General features: G+C 37.3%; 1 protein-coding gene across 2 annotated transcripts in view; it reads right to left on the reverse strand.

The window, feature by feature from the left end:
- The window catches only part of PIAS2 (protein inhibitor of activated STAT, 2), a 46,106-nt gene that overhangs the window by 27,165 nt on the left and 2,834 nt on the right, over positions 1–16,107 (reverse strand). For both annotated transcript variants that reach the window (XM_006891691.1, XM_006891692.1), the window contains exons 2-7: positions 13,886–13,970; positions 12,727–12,777; positions 12,510–12,600; positions 6,811–6,945; positions 4,527–4,632; positions 2,971–3,044 (exon numbers count right to left, since the gene is read on the reverse strand). In XM_006891691.1, the coding sequence (XP_006891753.1) occupies positions 2,971–3,044; positions 4,527–4,632; positions 6,811–6,945; positions 12,510–12,600; positions 12,727–12,777; positions 13,886–13,970 (542 nt within the window). The remainder of the gene's footprint in view (positions 1–2,970; positions 3,045–4,526; positions 4,633–6,810; positions 6,946–12,509; positions 12,601–12,726; positions 12,778–13,885; positions 13,971–16,107) is intronic.

The raw sequence follows: 16,107 nt of genomic DNA on the forward strand, positions 1-16,107 counted from the left end.
GATTTTTCTCTCCTTTTAATTATCAATAACAATCTGTAAATAACCTTAAGATTTCCTAAAATCATATTATTCCTAGGAGGAAGTATTCTTTGTATTATTATTATTATTATTATTATTTTCAAATAGAGTGAGGTTTCTTTTAGGAATTTTCCTAGCAATATAAATGAGTTTATTTATACGATCAGTACCTGCAAACAACTCAAATAATAACTAAAAAAAGTTGAATAGATTACATCATGCCCATGCAGCAAAATGTCTGCAATGCTTAAAGATGGAGCTACATCCATTAAGGTATTTAATTTACATCATTAATGGGGAAAGTGAGCTACAGAATAATATAAATTATTTTTTTCAATAAACATGTAATCATGAATATGAGCTAAATCTATAGAGATACATTATACTATTAGTAACAATACTATGAATAATAGACCCTAGTAACAAAAATTTTTCATTTTCTATGCTTCTGTTGTATGTGCATAATTTTCTAGGAAGTAGTTCTTATTCAGGGCGCTCATGTGGCCTAGTGGCAAGAAGCTGTACTGCAATCCGGAAGGCACACTGAGGCCACCAGCTGTGCCCCAGGAGAAGGGGCAATCTCCTCACGATTAACTGCCTCTGAAAATCTGCAGAGGGTCAACTGTGGGTCAGCTCTGACTCAACAGTACACAACAACATCATATTTGTCAATTTTATTTGATCTTATTTGTCAATTCTCCTATTTTTTGTCCTTTCACATGCTCCCGCACACTTTTAAATTGACGACCATGCTTAGAAACACATTTTGCCGTCATTTGTGTCAACGTGTAAAGTGTAATTCACAAAACTACTCAGGCCACTGCTGTTTTGATGGGCCCCTGACGCTCAGACTTTGGTACTACAACTCCTTTACACCCTTAATGATTGAGAATCTTGGAGTTTTTATGTCTAAGGGTTATATTTATCAATAATTCAATATTTACTATACTAGGAATTTTTTTTTTAAAAAAACAGACATTTTTAAAACACAAGAATACACAAGAACACATTCCATTAGCCAGCAAGAACAATGATTTCATCACCTGGCAGGCAGTCCCTGTTAAACATCACTGTACACTCCTGAGAGAATAAGAGTAAAGAAGACAAATAACATCTCAGTATTATTACAGGCACACCTTGTTCTATTGTGCTGTGCACATTCTGAGAATTTTTACACACCAGGGGCTTCTGGCAAACCTGCATCAAGCAGCATCATTTTTTGTGCTCACTTCATGTCTGTGTCCCATTTTGGCAAATTCTTGAAATATTTCAACCAGTTTCATAATGCTATTGCAGGCACACTATTATTAAAAAATAACTTTTATATGCACTTGAAACAAAACAAAAAATTCACGGACCTATGGTACTTCCGTATTCACTTTAATGCTGATGGTCTGGAAGGAAATCTCTTATCTCTAAAATATACCTGTACTAGGTGTTAAGTCATAGAAAAGTGCCAATATTCAACTACTTCTGATTAAAAGAACAGTAATATCATGGGCTTCAAAGTATTAACAACCTTAATTTTAGAAATAAATATCATTGGAAGACACTCAAAAAGAACTCAAGCCTAGATGAGCAGTGGATACCCCAGGTCAAATACTTGCCCTTAGGACTTCTACTTTACCATCAACGCACCTAAGGTGTTAATAAACGAGACCTGGACTTCATACCTTCTCTCTGGGCTTGATAACCACAGGTTCCAACTCCTTTGTAATTGACTTTATACAACTCTATTCCAAGCTGATTAAGTTATATGGGGTTTTTCTCTCTTTTTTTAAGTGATTATGAAAAATAATGCCTCTGGAAGGGAAAATAAAACCCTGCATATGTCACTTTAAAGAACAATGAGAGATGTGGGCTTACAATCAAGATATTTGTAGTTTAGTACAATTTCATAACATGGGCTAGAACAAACTAGGATAGACGTAAAAACTAACATGTTCTTGTTCTACAAGCTGACCATGTGTTCTATGTCAGTCAATATATTTTCTTTTCTGTGTCATCAATCTGCAAAAAGGAACAATTTCTCCACAAAAGTTAAGTTAAAAGAGTAAAGTAAAATGTACATAGAAGGAATGCAACAAATGAATCCTTCCTCTTGGTAAAACAATTCTCTATTTTAAAAAGTTTCCATTTCTCACAGGAATAGCTAGCTGGTCATCAAATGCCCTCAAAACTATTTTATAAATTCCTGATTTCAACAGCTTTCCGTTCCACTGGAAAGCCTCCCACAACACTAGTTATGTTTCTTGTTTTTGACCGAATTGCTTACAAGTTTGTATACACTGTGTTTGCACATTATCCTTCATTCATAATGTACCAACACTAGTTTTAAAGGCTTTGCCCACTATTCTGATCTTTCCCCTCTTTTTTTCTATAACATAATTTTATCTGATAAATACAATCTGCTTTATTTCCACATGAGTTTCTCTCTCAAATTAGATTTAAAAAAATTTCTCACAATCTCTTAGAAAGGCTTCAGTATTTCCCCATTTATAATCACAATCATTTATTGCAAAGCACAAAGGAGAATCCTGGTTACTGATTCCCTCCTAAGAAGTTTATGTAAGGACATAAAAAACAAAATGAATGTAAATTTAAAACTGTATTGCAAACAGATTAAGATATCCTACATATTCTCTAAATGGCAGAAGTTATTAAACCAAGATCAGAGTAGGTATTGATTTATTAGGGTCTAGTAATATTGTTACTTATCAATACCATATATATAACCTGATAAAAGGAGTTCATTTTAATAAAGTAACATTATTAGCTTCGGGGTGTCTATAGTAATAACTATGCCAGATAGTTTCTGAACACTTAAACTCTTCAATACAATTCCATTAAAGTCTGTGCTTGTTTAGTCATTGTTCCACAGGTGTATTATTCAACGTTAAAATAATTTTACAGGAAACTGTATTAGACATTAAGCTCTCCAGCTTTACTTACAGGACACATCAAGGATACTCGAAGACTAGTTGTAGCAATTTCACTATCAGGATCTGCAGTAAGTTTTTCTTTAACTTTAAAAAGAAAGGGAAAAGAATAGTAAAACATTTTTTAAAATCCATGCTCATAAAGGAAAAGAATTACAGAACTACATGGGCAATATCCTCCCAGGTGATTAAGTGCCTCTGAAAACCCATTAGAGGGCCAGCTATTAGTTCCAACTTCATGGCACGTAACAATAGTTTAAAATGTGTTTAACACTTTAAGCTGATGTACAAACTACCCCTAAAAGAAAAAAAAAATACTGAAAAACAAAGATACTTCCAGTACAAGTGAAAAACTATAAGCTTATAAACTCTTAAATACTTAGCTGAATTTCTAAATTTCCATTTTAAAATTAAAACTGCAAATAAGAAAAAAATCTTGAAATAAAGCCAATGAAGACCTGAGAATAAAAGAACAACTAATGAAGGAATGTAGATTCAACAGCGCTCTGAGCTTCACTGTTTAACACGGAACTATTAATGTTTTTATTAGGTAGCACCAATTGACAACAATTGCTCAATTTGTAAGATTAAAATTAAAATATTCTTTCACTTCCTTTGGCAACTGAAAACTACTATAGATGTCATAAGGTCTGTGATTTATTTACCTGGTAATGTCTACAGTTTTTATAAGCCATATATATACCATCTACATAAAACACCCACTGTATACAGATAGGGAACTCTGATGAGGAACTAGTAACTCAAAAGCCATGGTTCACCAGCGGCTCCCTAGGAGAAAGACAAGCTATCTCCTCTTGTGCAAATTACAGCCTCCACTAAACACCCAATGAAGGGTAACCTTCAATGAAGGGTAAGTCAGTACCAACTAGATGACGGTGAGACAATGCACATACCATTTCAGCAGCTTCATATGGCACTCTTTTCAACTTAGAACCTCATCTCTTTTCTAGTTAATTCAGTGGTATGAGAGCTATTTGGGAGAAGAAGATTCTTTAACCAGAATAGTATCTTCTTCAATTAAATTCAATAATTGAGCTGAATTATTTAAAGTTTGGGTTACTGAGGACTTTTCCCCTCTGCCTATGATTAAAAATTTTGAAAGCAAATCTCAACAGCTCAGAAGGCAAATAATGTTGATGAGTATCAGAATACCTTGTGCAAGTTCTTCTTGTACAAACAAAGCTCTTCTGGAGTTTTTAAGTGCACAATCTGTTTCACAATGGAGGTTTAGAAAACTCAAGTTCATATTCTCAACACATGCCATCAAAATTACTGTGACAATGATGTCTCCCTAAGTAAGAGTTTTCACTAAAAAGGCCAAAGAGCAGGTTAGTAAAGATTTAAAACTGATCCTCTCTAGAATGTTGAGAAGACGGTTTTACAATTTATAAAGTTCTAGTCTTTTTATGAGTATGTTTTAACATAAAATCCAATCCAGGTGTGTAGTAACTGCTCCCAAATTTATCCTGTATTTATGTGTGTTTTGTGCTTTGCTTCTCTTCCCCATGAAAGCATCTTATATGCGTGGACATACAATTTATTACTTACTTAGTGCTCTGGAATGATCAGGATTTCTAATACCTTTCATTTTTAACCTCTGTAACAGCATGGCTGATGTGAGCTGTCGTACAAGATAGACAGACATGGAGTAATTCTGCAAAGAAAAATAATCTGTATTAAAAATGAGAGACAATATAGTTTATTTACATAATAATTATGTTAAGAAACCCTGGTTTCTAAAAATAACACTCAAAATAATTTCCACAAATTATGGAAGGGGACAAAGTCAACTTGGCTACTTTAGTGAAGATAAAAGCTTAATCATATTAAAAGTATTTCTGAATAATTTAAAAAGATGTTGTTATTTTTAGGTGCCGTCGAGTCGTAGATGACTCACAGCAACCTTATGAAGAAAAGATCTGAGCACTGTTCACAGAGTTCCTGGCGGCAAGACATTTCAGAAGTGGATGCCACTCCTGCTTCCACGCTTGTTTTAATCAGGAAGCTCCACCAAACACTGTCCACCATGGGTAACCATTATCACATTTGGCACATCAGTGTCACAGTGTTTAGCAACAGATAAAATATTATTTAAAAAAAGCTCACATGGGGTCAACGGTTTCAAACTGTGTCTCCAGTTTACCTAAACCATTAGCAACCCCATGGTACCATCCATGCCAAATCATTTTAGTGTATTTGCCATAATGGTTTCCCAATGTGGACAGTGTTTGGTGGAGCTCACAGTTGTAAAACAGGTTTGGAAGCAGGAGTGGCATCCACTTCCTAAACCACATGCCTATGGAAACTATGAACTTGGATAAACAATGATAGTCATAGAAAGGCATTAGGTCTTTTGTTCATATAAAGTCATTATGAGTTGTTCTCAATGACGGCAGTCAACTACAATATGTAATGGAGGGAGCTGTGCTGCTAACCAAAGGTCGTGTCACTCTGGTGGATTTAAAACCAACACAACCCACCAGAGAGTTGGAAATCATCAGGGGCTTTCAGGGAGAAATACGGGCAATCTCTTCCCATGCAACTTCCACTCTCAGAAACCCAACAGACGGTCCTGTTAAAATAGTCTCTACTTGATGGCAATGAGATGATAATGATCATAAAATGAAGCTTTTATAAAGTATTTCACATGAAAAATTAGTCCCACTACAGAAACAAAGAATAAACACTACTGGTCTGAATTAACAAGGAGCTCTGATGACCACTTGTTAGGCATGATTCGTTGTTCCTGGGAGTAATGCAGGAAATTCTGTTTCCATAAAGACTATATCTTTTCAAATCCCATGGAGTAACTCTTCCGTGTTCAATAGGGTCCCTGTGAGGGAGAATCACTCAAGGAGAAAGGGTAAGATTGGATCTGAATGAATAATTGAAATCCAGAGGTCTAAAATTTTAACTGTGGCAAAAGAAAGCACTTGCTACCTGGGCTTAAGCTAAACATGCAAATGAAGTCGGATTTTCTTTAAGAAAAAGTCTAACAAACCAATAGTTACTGTTGCACATAAGACAATGAAAGGATGACAAAAAGATAAGTCAAGACCGCCAATGGCACAGCTCTTCAGTTTCACTATTAATACAGCTAAGAGGGGACAAGGGAAAAGCTTACCTAAATCCTGCAACAATTTATCTCATCATTTAACTATCCATGCATCACTCTCTCCACCCACAAAGACTGTATCTGATTGCCAAAAAATAGAAATATTACAGCTAAAGTTCCATATTTAACAAAAATATTTTTTCCTCTTTGTTACATTTCTAAAATAAACAACTGCAAAATGAAAATTCCCTGTGGTATTGATCAGTATCTCTCAATTGATGCAAAGCAATAATATGAGACTCAGAATCAGTAGAAAATACTTCAAAACTAGATGTAGAGGAAACAAAATAAGCAAATATTTTTATAAGATGTCCATTTGTTACCTAAAAACTAGACAAATTGTTTCTAACCAAACTCTGAGTACATTTAGACATTTCCCGCTAATGTCTGATAGAGTATCCCTTTTAGAAAATCATACTACCACCCACAGTTCCTAGTTCTTAAAATATTACTTATACAATGCAATTAACCTATTACCTTAAGAAATATATAAATATATAAACATTCTTTCAGAGAAATAAAACCTAACACCCAAGAAATCTTGCTGTGTTTCCCCTTAATAAACTCTAAAACTTTATCCTTGAATTGAAAACGCATTGCTTTTCACAGATCCCATCAGAAAATGGAACGAGTTAGATTTAATCATCTAAAACTAACTAAAATAAATCAACTCCCATCGAGGTTACACTCATTCTACTCAAAGCAGAGAACCTTTACCTTTCCAATTTCTAACGCCCACGAAATGGAAATCTGGTTTGGCACAGCAGAGGATAACCTAACTAAAGATGTAATGTTCAAGGGACGTCCTGGGCGCTTCTGTTCAATCCCATTTTTAGGTGGTGGTGCATAGCCCTGTAATCACAGAAAGAAAAATAGTGTTAACTTCTCTGCAGGATGTGAAATATTTTCTCCTGGACACACAGAGAATCTATTCTTTTATTCTGGAAGTGGCACAGTTCTCATTTTAAAGGAAAAAGGGTCTTTATAAAAGGTTATAAAATATATCACAAACTTGGAAAAGTACGGAGGGAAAAAAAATTCATGTTCCATCACCTGTGTCAATGTTACTGACATCTTGCCATATTGGCTATCAATCTTTTTCCTTTTAAAAAGGAAACCAGGTTTAATGGGTAAAAACCTCACAGGAGCTATGATTTACAGGCTTTCAAATACTTTATTTGGGTAGGGAAGAGGGAGAATAAACTATGGGAATTAAAAAACCTTTCAGGAACTAGTATTTATATATATTCAAATATATTTATTCAAATATTACATTTGATAGGAGCTGGACAGAGGGAGAATAAACTTAAAATAAACATAAACATAAGAACAGAACAAATGACTAAACTTCAGAGCTTTCTTATATAAACTAATAAAAAAGCTTCCCAATCACTGCCTTCTAAGAACAGAATGGTCAGTATTTCAATCAGCATGAAATTAGCTTGCTGTATATCCTATTATAGTTTATTCTACTTTTTTCTAGACACAAAGTATTTGAGTTTCTTTTTGACAAGTCTTTGTTGTTGAGATTATACAAAGCAAAATCATTTACATTTACCAATTCAACTGTTCCTCCACATCCCAAATCAGTGATACTAATTATTCTGAGTTATGCAAACAGTCCCCTCCTCCTTTTCAGAGTTGTTCCTTCCTCATTAACACAAAACTCACTGACCCTTAAAGCTGCTAGCTTATATTTCAAGTTGTTATTGTCAATTGCTATCATACAGATAGTTCTTAAGGGATTTCTGGTGGCCTATGGCAAGAAGCTGCACTGTCAACCTGAACGCATACAGTTCGAATCCACCAGCTGCTCTGTGGGAGAAGAATGGGCAATTTTCTCCCATATAATTTACTGCCTCTGAAAACCCACTAGTAGGTCAGCTATGAGTCAGTTCTGACTCAATGGTATGCAACAAAAGGTAACTCTGAAAAGAGTATAATGCTCAAGAACAGATCTTTTTTACTAGTTAAGTTAAATTGCTACTTTGTTTTAAAGGAGAGTCTAGGAGATATTTTTGGTTTAAGAATGACATCTCAGGGCAATAGTTTTCAGAGTTTCATCTACCTTCCAAGCCTCCCGAAATCTAGGAGTCCATGAGAATTTGAAATGCTTTTGTGCCTTTCCCCTCTTTTGGTCAGGACTCTGTACTGAATCTTTGATCCAACTGTTTAGTAATGGCAGTCAAGCATCATCCAGTTCTTCTGGTCTCCTGTCAAGCTGTGGTCACTATTTGTTCTAAATGGCAAGTATATTCATTTCAGACTTAGAAGTGCATCCAATTGTCAATTAAACTGTCAATTTTTTGTTGTTCAATTATGATTTTTCAAAAATAAAAGTGTTTTTTAGAAAATTAAGTCTTAGTGATAATACATATTAAAAAAAACTCATGGTATATTTCACTGAACCTAAAATATCACTGGTTGTAATTTAATCATGTATCATGGAAAAGGTGGGTTTAAACCAATGACTGTGAGCTGGAGTCAGAAATCAAAAGGGCCGAACTCACTCAGCATTTCTTAAGCTGAAGGAACTGAAAAACAAATTCAAACCTGGAGCTGCAATTAAGGATGCTTTGGGCAGAATATTAAATGATCCAGGAAGCATTAAAAGATGAGAAAAGTATACAGAATCACTGTACCAAAAGGAACTGACAGACACAGAAGAATTTCATGAAACATTGTATGAGCAAGAGCCTGTGGTGACACAGAAAGAAGTTCAAGCTGCTCTGAAAGAATTGGCAAAATACAAAGCCCCAGGAATTGAGGGCAGACCGAATGACATATTTCAACAGACACTGACCTGGATGTGCTCACCAAGTTGTGTCAAGAAATCTGGAGGACAGCCATCTGAACATGTAACTGGAAGAGATCTATATTTGTTCCCATTCCAAAGAAAGGTGATCCAAAAGAGCGTAGAAATAATCGAACAGTATCACTGATATCATATGCAAACAAGATTCTGCTGAAGATTATCCAAAAATGACTGGAACAGTCCATCAACAGTAACTGCCTGAAGTGCAGGCCGGGTTTAGAAGAGGCCGCAGTACTAGGGATATTATAGTTAATGTCATATGGATCTTGGCTGTAAGCAGAGAGTACCCGAGGAATGTCTGTGTTTCATTGGCTATGCAAAGGCATTTGACTGTGTAGATCACAACAAACTGTGGCTGACTCTGAGAATGGGAATCCCAGAATACTTGACTGAGCTTATGCAAAACTTATACTTGGACCAGGAGGTACAGAACAGAGCAAGGAACACTACATGATTCAAAATTGGGAAGGGTGCACACCAAGGATGTGTACTATCTCCATTGTCTTTTCAATCTATATGTGGAACAGATTATCCAGGAGGCTGGACTGAGGAAAAATGTGGCATCAGGATTGGAGGCAGACTCATCAACAATCTGTGTTATGTAGCTAACACAACCCTACTTGCTGAAACTGAAGAGGACCTGATCAAGGACTGCAGCCTTCAATATGGATTGAAGCTCAAAATCAAGAAAACAAAGACTCTTACCAGTGGGCCAATTGGCAGCATCACGATAGATGGTGAAGAGACTGGTATTGTTAAGAGCTTCAGTTTGCGTGGCTCCACTATCAATACTCTTGTTATCAGCAGCCAGGAAATTAAAATATAAATTGCACTGGGAAAGTTTGCTGTCAGAGACCTCTCCAAAGTACCAAAGAACAATGATGTCAGTCTGGAGACTAAGGTGCGCCTGATACAGGCCATGGTCTTTGCAATTACTTGCTATGCATCAGAAAGCTGGGCAATGACTAGGGATGATAGAAGAATTGATGCCTTTGAGCTGTGGTGCTGGAGAAGAGTACCATGAACCACTAGGAGAACAAACAAGTTCGTTCTGGAGAGGGTGAAGCCAGGCTGCTCCGTGGAGGCAAGGATTCTGAAGCTTCGTCTGACATACTCTGGACATGTTCCAAGGTTGGATCAGTCCTTGGAGAGGGATGTCATGCTTGAAAGGGTGAAGGGACAGCGCATGAGAGGAAGACATTCGATGAGGTGAATAGATTCTCCGACTAGGCTAACGGGGATAGATGTTTCAGAGACAATAAGACTGGCACAGGACAGAGCAGACCCTATGCTGTACGTAAGAGTTGCTCTGAGTCACAGGCGACTCGACGGCACATAACAACAACAACAACCACAGAAAAAGAAAAATATCAACGTACTGGCTGTTAACTGTCAGGGAACAGATTCTAACTCATGGTGAACTTATTTTCTACATACGTAAGAATCTTTTCAACAACTTTCCATTTAGACATCAATGTATATGCTTTTGCATATGACATGCTACATGTCATCAAGAGCTTTAAATATTTTCTTTTTTCTGAAAACTGTTCAACTACTACACCACCTCTACAAGTTATCAACAGTCTAGGCAGCACAGGTAAATGCTGATACACTGTTGACTTTACGAGAATGTATCAGTGAAAGATTTTCAGAGAGCAGCCAAAGTGCATAGTCCTTCAAAATGCCCCTATAGCACTTGTTTTATGAAGCTGTGAGTAGGTTCACAGTACAATCTATTACAAATACTCAGGAGTTCATGTCCCAGGACACAAGCCAACAGTGTGTTCAGCTGCCTAGATTTCCTTTCTCTTCAGAGGAATGAAAAAGTGACAAGTTCAGAGTCATCCATAGTGGTGATGGAGACTTTATACATGAACATAATGCTGTGTTTATACACATCCAGAATTATGTTTTCTATAGAAATGCTATGGGAGCCCTGCATATTATTTGATGTAGGTCCCATCGTCACCATGTTACATGATTCAGGGCAGGTTTTCAGCATGGGTCTGTAGATACCCTAAAGACTTGTAGAATTAGATCTTTCTTCAAGGATAACTGAAGAATTAAAAAGCAATAAGCATTAAAGTTAAATTCTGGGCAAAGAAGTTATGAAAAGGCCATAAGAAGTGGCCAGAGCTATTTCATAATCTCATTTTGCCAGGCTTCTTCTGCCACATTGGCCCCTCATGGGCATCCTCAAAGCACGGATGCCTCTTCCCTCAGCTCAGATCTCTGTGCCATCCAGACAAGACAGCTCCTGAGAATCTTGCTGCTAGAAGATCAGGAACCTAAGAGGCAAAAGTCCCACCTGAGTTTTGAATATGGATGGGGCCATGCCACCTTTCTTCCCAGACCGTATCTATTCAGTCTTGGCAATCTCCCTTTTCATTCCTAGATGACTATCTTAGTTGACTTCAGCCTCATTTTCAGAAAAAGGTAGTCAGTGGTACAGGATTGCTCAAACTCTGCAAAACTCGTGAAACAAATATTTCTCAAGTTTCTAAGTCCACAGGATACATACGAGACAAATGGGACTCTCTACAACTATACCATGCAGAACTACACCATGCAGAGAAAGCACATCTCTGACTACACAGGTCTGCCTAGGTCACAAGGGGTCTTCATGAGGCATTTCTATCGGACTAAGTTGGCCGTGGCGGAGCCCAGTCCTAGAATGTGTTATTTGACTTGTTTGGTTGCTCAAGGTGATACTTAGACACTTTCTCCAGAGGACGCTTCAGGCTCAGCAGGATGTTAAACCACATCCTCATCCCGCTTCTCAACAGTTCACAAAGGTGTCTTCTCTGCTGAGACGTCAACTTGGTGATGGGGTCACTATAATCACAGTGATTCAATTCCAACAGGACAAGCTCCACTATTTTCCTGACGGTGGCTCTGCTGTCTATACCCTTCTATCCATCAATTCAATAACTTACTCCAGGCCTCAGTGGAGACCAAAACACACTCCAGATCACAATTAAGTATATTTAAGATTTAACTAACAGAAGCTAAAGAATCCAGAGCTCTCAATCAAGCCAGGAAAAGGCTGTATTCATCCAAACTTCTCTCTCTTAGATGATAGAAGCCCATATATCACTTTACTGTTTGAAGAGGTTATCACTCAAATATCGTTCCATCAAGACTGTGGTCCATCACGGCTTCAGTCTGGAATTTGATCTCTGTTTCCAGTCACACCACGCATCCTCTAACTTTCACCAGCTCGTCCAACAACCTGTTGCTCAGGCTCAACAACCAACCCAGGCATCCATCTCAACACGCCATCCTACGCAGCCAGGTGCTCAAGTCCTGCCTCAGGCTACGAGGTTATAACAGTCTGGTACCAATAATCTTTCCTGGTTTTCTTCCCCAAATATTCCAGGTGCAAAAAAAAAATATTCCAGGTGCGTCTTTTTCATCTGCTCCACACCACGAATCGGTTATTTCTCAAAGGAATCACTGCAGCCCTCTAATAAACAACGTTACTGAATCTAGAGGCTGAGACTTTATTGTTATTGAGTTGTCATTGTTTCTAGGTCTCATCCGTGCTTATACTAAACTCTTCAGGCAAGAATGGTGATTTAAAAAAAAAAAAGTAACTTACAGGCAAAGGAAACAACTTCCCATTTACTTTTATACACAGACTACTGGGATAGTTATCTTCTTGTGGACAGCTTGTCTCTGCCAGGCAAAGTCTGCATTAAAAAGAAAATTATGTGAAAGAGTGTAGTAAAACATGTTTATGTACTTTAAAATGCAAGACAATGCATACATAGTTAGTAAATGTAAAATTAACCACTAGCAGAAAACTTCAAACTCACCTAAGCTGAACTTGGACTGTATAATCTCTCCTTCCGCCTGGCAAAAAATCCCTTCCAAAGGGGAAAGAAATCAGGTTAAAAAAGTGCAATGACCAAGGCAACATTCTCACACCAAAAAGACCCCCTATTTTGACAGAGGACATTCTTATTCCTTAGAAAATACACTCCTATCCCTAGCACAAACCTTAAACAAAATACTATTAATGCTGACAACCTCCATTTATCTACCTTTTAAGAGATTTTTCATTCACAGACACCTCTGTGATGCAGTATTTTTTTTCATCAGGCATCTAATGGCAAATACACTGGTTAACTCAGGAAAGGAGCACTTCTAGGTTTTGAAAGAGTTCAGGAAATGCATCTGTTTGTCTATAGTGGTTCTTAACCATGGATGAACATCCTAGTGACCCAAGGTCTCTGTCTAGAATCTCATGCCCCAGAGAGTCACCGTGGTCTGGAGTATGTATCTATAGGTTTTAAAACTGTTCAGGCGCTATCAGTACAGTCATGACAAAAATCCACTGTCTTAAAATTTCTCTGGGAAAGGGGGTGGGTGTCAGAAAGAGGAAGATCCTCTCAAGAAGATGGATTAACACAGTGACGATAACCATGGGCTTGAGCCAATCAGAGAGGGTGAAGACAACACGGCATAGCACGAGGTTCAGCTCTTCTGTTCACTGGGTGAACAGCACCTAACAGTAACAACTATCTGAGAGACTTCATAAACTTTTTTTTTATATTGTTATCTTTGAAATACAATTCTCATTCAAAAACCATTACCAACTGTCACAAAAAGTAATTTGAAAGAAAGTCTGGTTTTGGAAGTCCAATGGCTTTGGTGACATTAACCACAAGGTCATGCACACTGCTCCCCAGAGGCCATATCTTCCCGGTGGCTGGAATACACCAGTGGCTTCCACCGGAGAAAGACAGCCTATTTCCTCCCCTGCAACTTACATTAGAGCCTTAGAAACCCACTGGAGAGTGAGCTACGAGGTGGCTCAACTTGACAATGATTCTGAGATTTTTTTAAAAACAGTTTGATTGAGATGGTAAACATTTTTCCTAATACATCACATGTATTAAATATTCAGATCAAAGTATAGTAAATACTTAATTTCACATTCAGAGAAAAACATATTCTAGACATTCACCTTACCTGGAAATGCATATCTCTCTAACTTGTTGAGGGGTCAGAGCAAAAATAAAAAACTTCTCCTGAAATCGCTGAATACTGCTTTGAACTGAGGAGAAAGAAAAAAAAAAAGGTAAAGAAAATCTTTCAATAAAAATCCAAAGATACAAGTATTTGCTGTAAGCAGACACTTCTGATAAAAAATCAAATTCTGCAAGTGAGAAAGTGGACTACTCCAAAATAAAGCAAGTATAATGGACTGCATTAACTTCCAAGTCATAAAAACCAAATTACTCATTTTAACTGGAAGCACTTAACTATTCTTTACTTTAAAATGTTAACCTGAAGTCAAAATATAACAAAATCCTTCAAAATCCCATTTCATCCCAATTATACATACATATAGTGTATCACCTATTGAAAAATCTAAGACATTAAGAATTTGCCCTAGGAGAATTCTATCCAAAGAGTAGACAGGGTTGTCTGGTTCTGTTCTTGTATCTTATATCTACTTAAAAAGGGAATTCATATAAGATTAAATTCGAAACATCTGAATTTTTAAGTTCATGGTTATTAAGATATCAGTATTTTCCTATTTTTTTTATTTTCTAAATATTTTAAATATCTTTTTTCTTTTTTTTTTAAATTTTGTGTGTGTACTGTCAAATTGGATCTGACTGGTACAGCAGGAGATTGTCCCTCCTTCTCCAGCAGAGCATCTGGTGAATTTGAACTGTGTTCCTCTGGGATTGCAGTACAGCTTCTTGCCACTAGGCCACCAGAGCACCCCTTAAATAGCATTTTTAAAAGATTACTCAGTAAAGTCACTCTTCTAGCTTTTGTTGTTGTTGTTGTGTACCACAGTCAGAGGTGACCTGCAGCTGAACCTCCAGGGTTTTCAGAGGCAGTTAATCGCATAGGAATTGATTGTTCATCTTTTTCATGCAGAGCAGCTGATGATTGGAACCTTGTACCTTTGCACTGGCAATACAACTCCTTACCACTAAATCAACAGAGTTCCTGAGAACTAAAAGAGATTAATACTGCCACATTATTGTGTAATCTCTTATCACTCACTAAAATAAAGCAGAACAAAATATAAAGGCTAAGGTAGAAGCCTCAAGTTTTCTACTTTCCAACAAGTACTGCAGCAACATGCAAGAGAAATCAGAACAGCCTTCACGTGTTCTGGTCCAGTTTTTCCACTTATATGAAGATGCCAGCTGAATATTCAATGTCAGGGCTTTGACCATATCACACCACATCAAGAAACATACATTTTCTGAGTGAAACACCCTTCTCTCAAAGGATAAACAGTATACTGTGGCAGTTATAGTCTCAGAAATCATGCCGTAACTCACTCTCGTTACTGTCGAGTTGGAACAGACTCACAGCTGACCCTCTAGTAGGTTTCCTGGGGCTGTACATTGTACATCTTTCTCCTGTGAAACCACAGGTAGATATGAACTGCCAGAAAAGCACAAATATGCAAACAACTTTTAAAGTGTTGGAAAAGAAGAATGTCGCTGTAGTGAAAGGTGTACCTGATCAAAGCCATGAGAGTTCCAACTGTCTCACGTATACATGAAAGCTGGACAATAATTAAAGACTGAAGAACTGATAACTTTAAATAGTAGTGTTGAAAAAAAATACTATAACAAGGCCTGTCAAAGCAACAAACCAATCAGTCTTGGAAGAAGTCAAGCCACAATGCTCCTGGTTGGCAAGGATTGAGAGGCTTCAATTCACATACCTTTGTTCCCTATTATTATAAGGGGCAGTCCCTCAGGAAGGAACTCATGCTTGGTAAAGTAGAGGGTCAGCAAAAAAGCAGTATGACCCTCAAAAATATGGAACAATACAGAGGCTGCAGGAATGGGCTCAAGTTCAGCAGTAGCGCTGGCACAGGACCAGGAAGGCTTTTGTTCTGGGATATACAAGGCTGTTACGAATCACAACTGACTCAAGGGGACTCAACAATAGGAACAAAAATGACACTAAAATCCACTCATGTTTATCGCGGCTTTGTTCACAAAAGCAAAGAGTTGGAAACAGTCTAAATGGCCACCAACAAACGAATGGATAGAGAAACTGTGGTATATTCACACAATGGAATACTACGATGCATTAAAAACCAAGAAACTAAGGCAATATTATTCAAAATGGGTGACCCTGGAGGACATTATGCTGAGTGAAATATCTCCGTCACAAAAGGACAAATACTGCATATGCCACTGTTGTAAAAC

Source organism: Elephantulus edwardii, unplaced genomic scaffold, assembly GCF_000299155.1.
Source record: "Elephantulus edwardii isolate Elephantulus edwardi_28Jun2011 unplaced genomic scaffold, EleEdw1.0 scaffold00103, whole genome shotgun sequence".
Classification (NCBI taxonomy): Eukaryota; Metazoa; Chordata; class Mammalia; order Macroscelidea; family Macroscelididae; genus Elephantulus; species Elephantulus edwardii.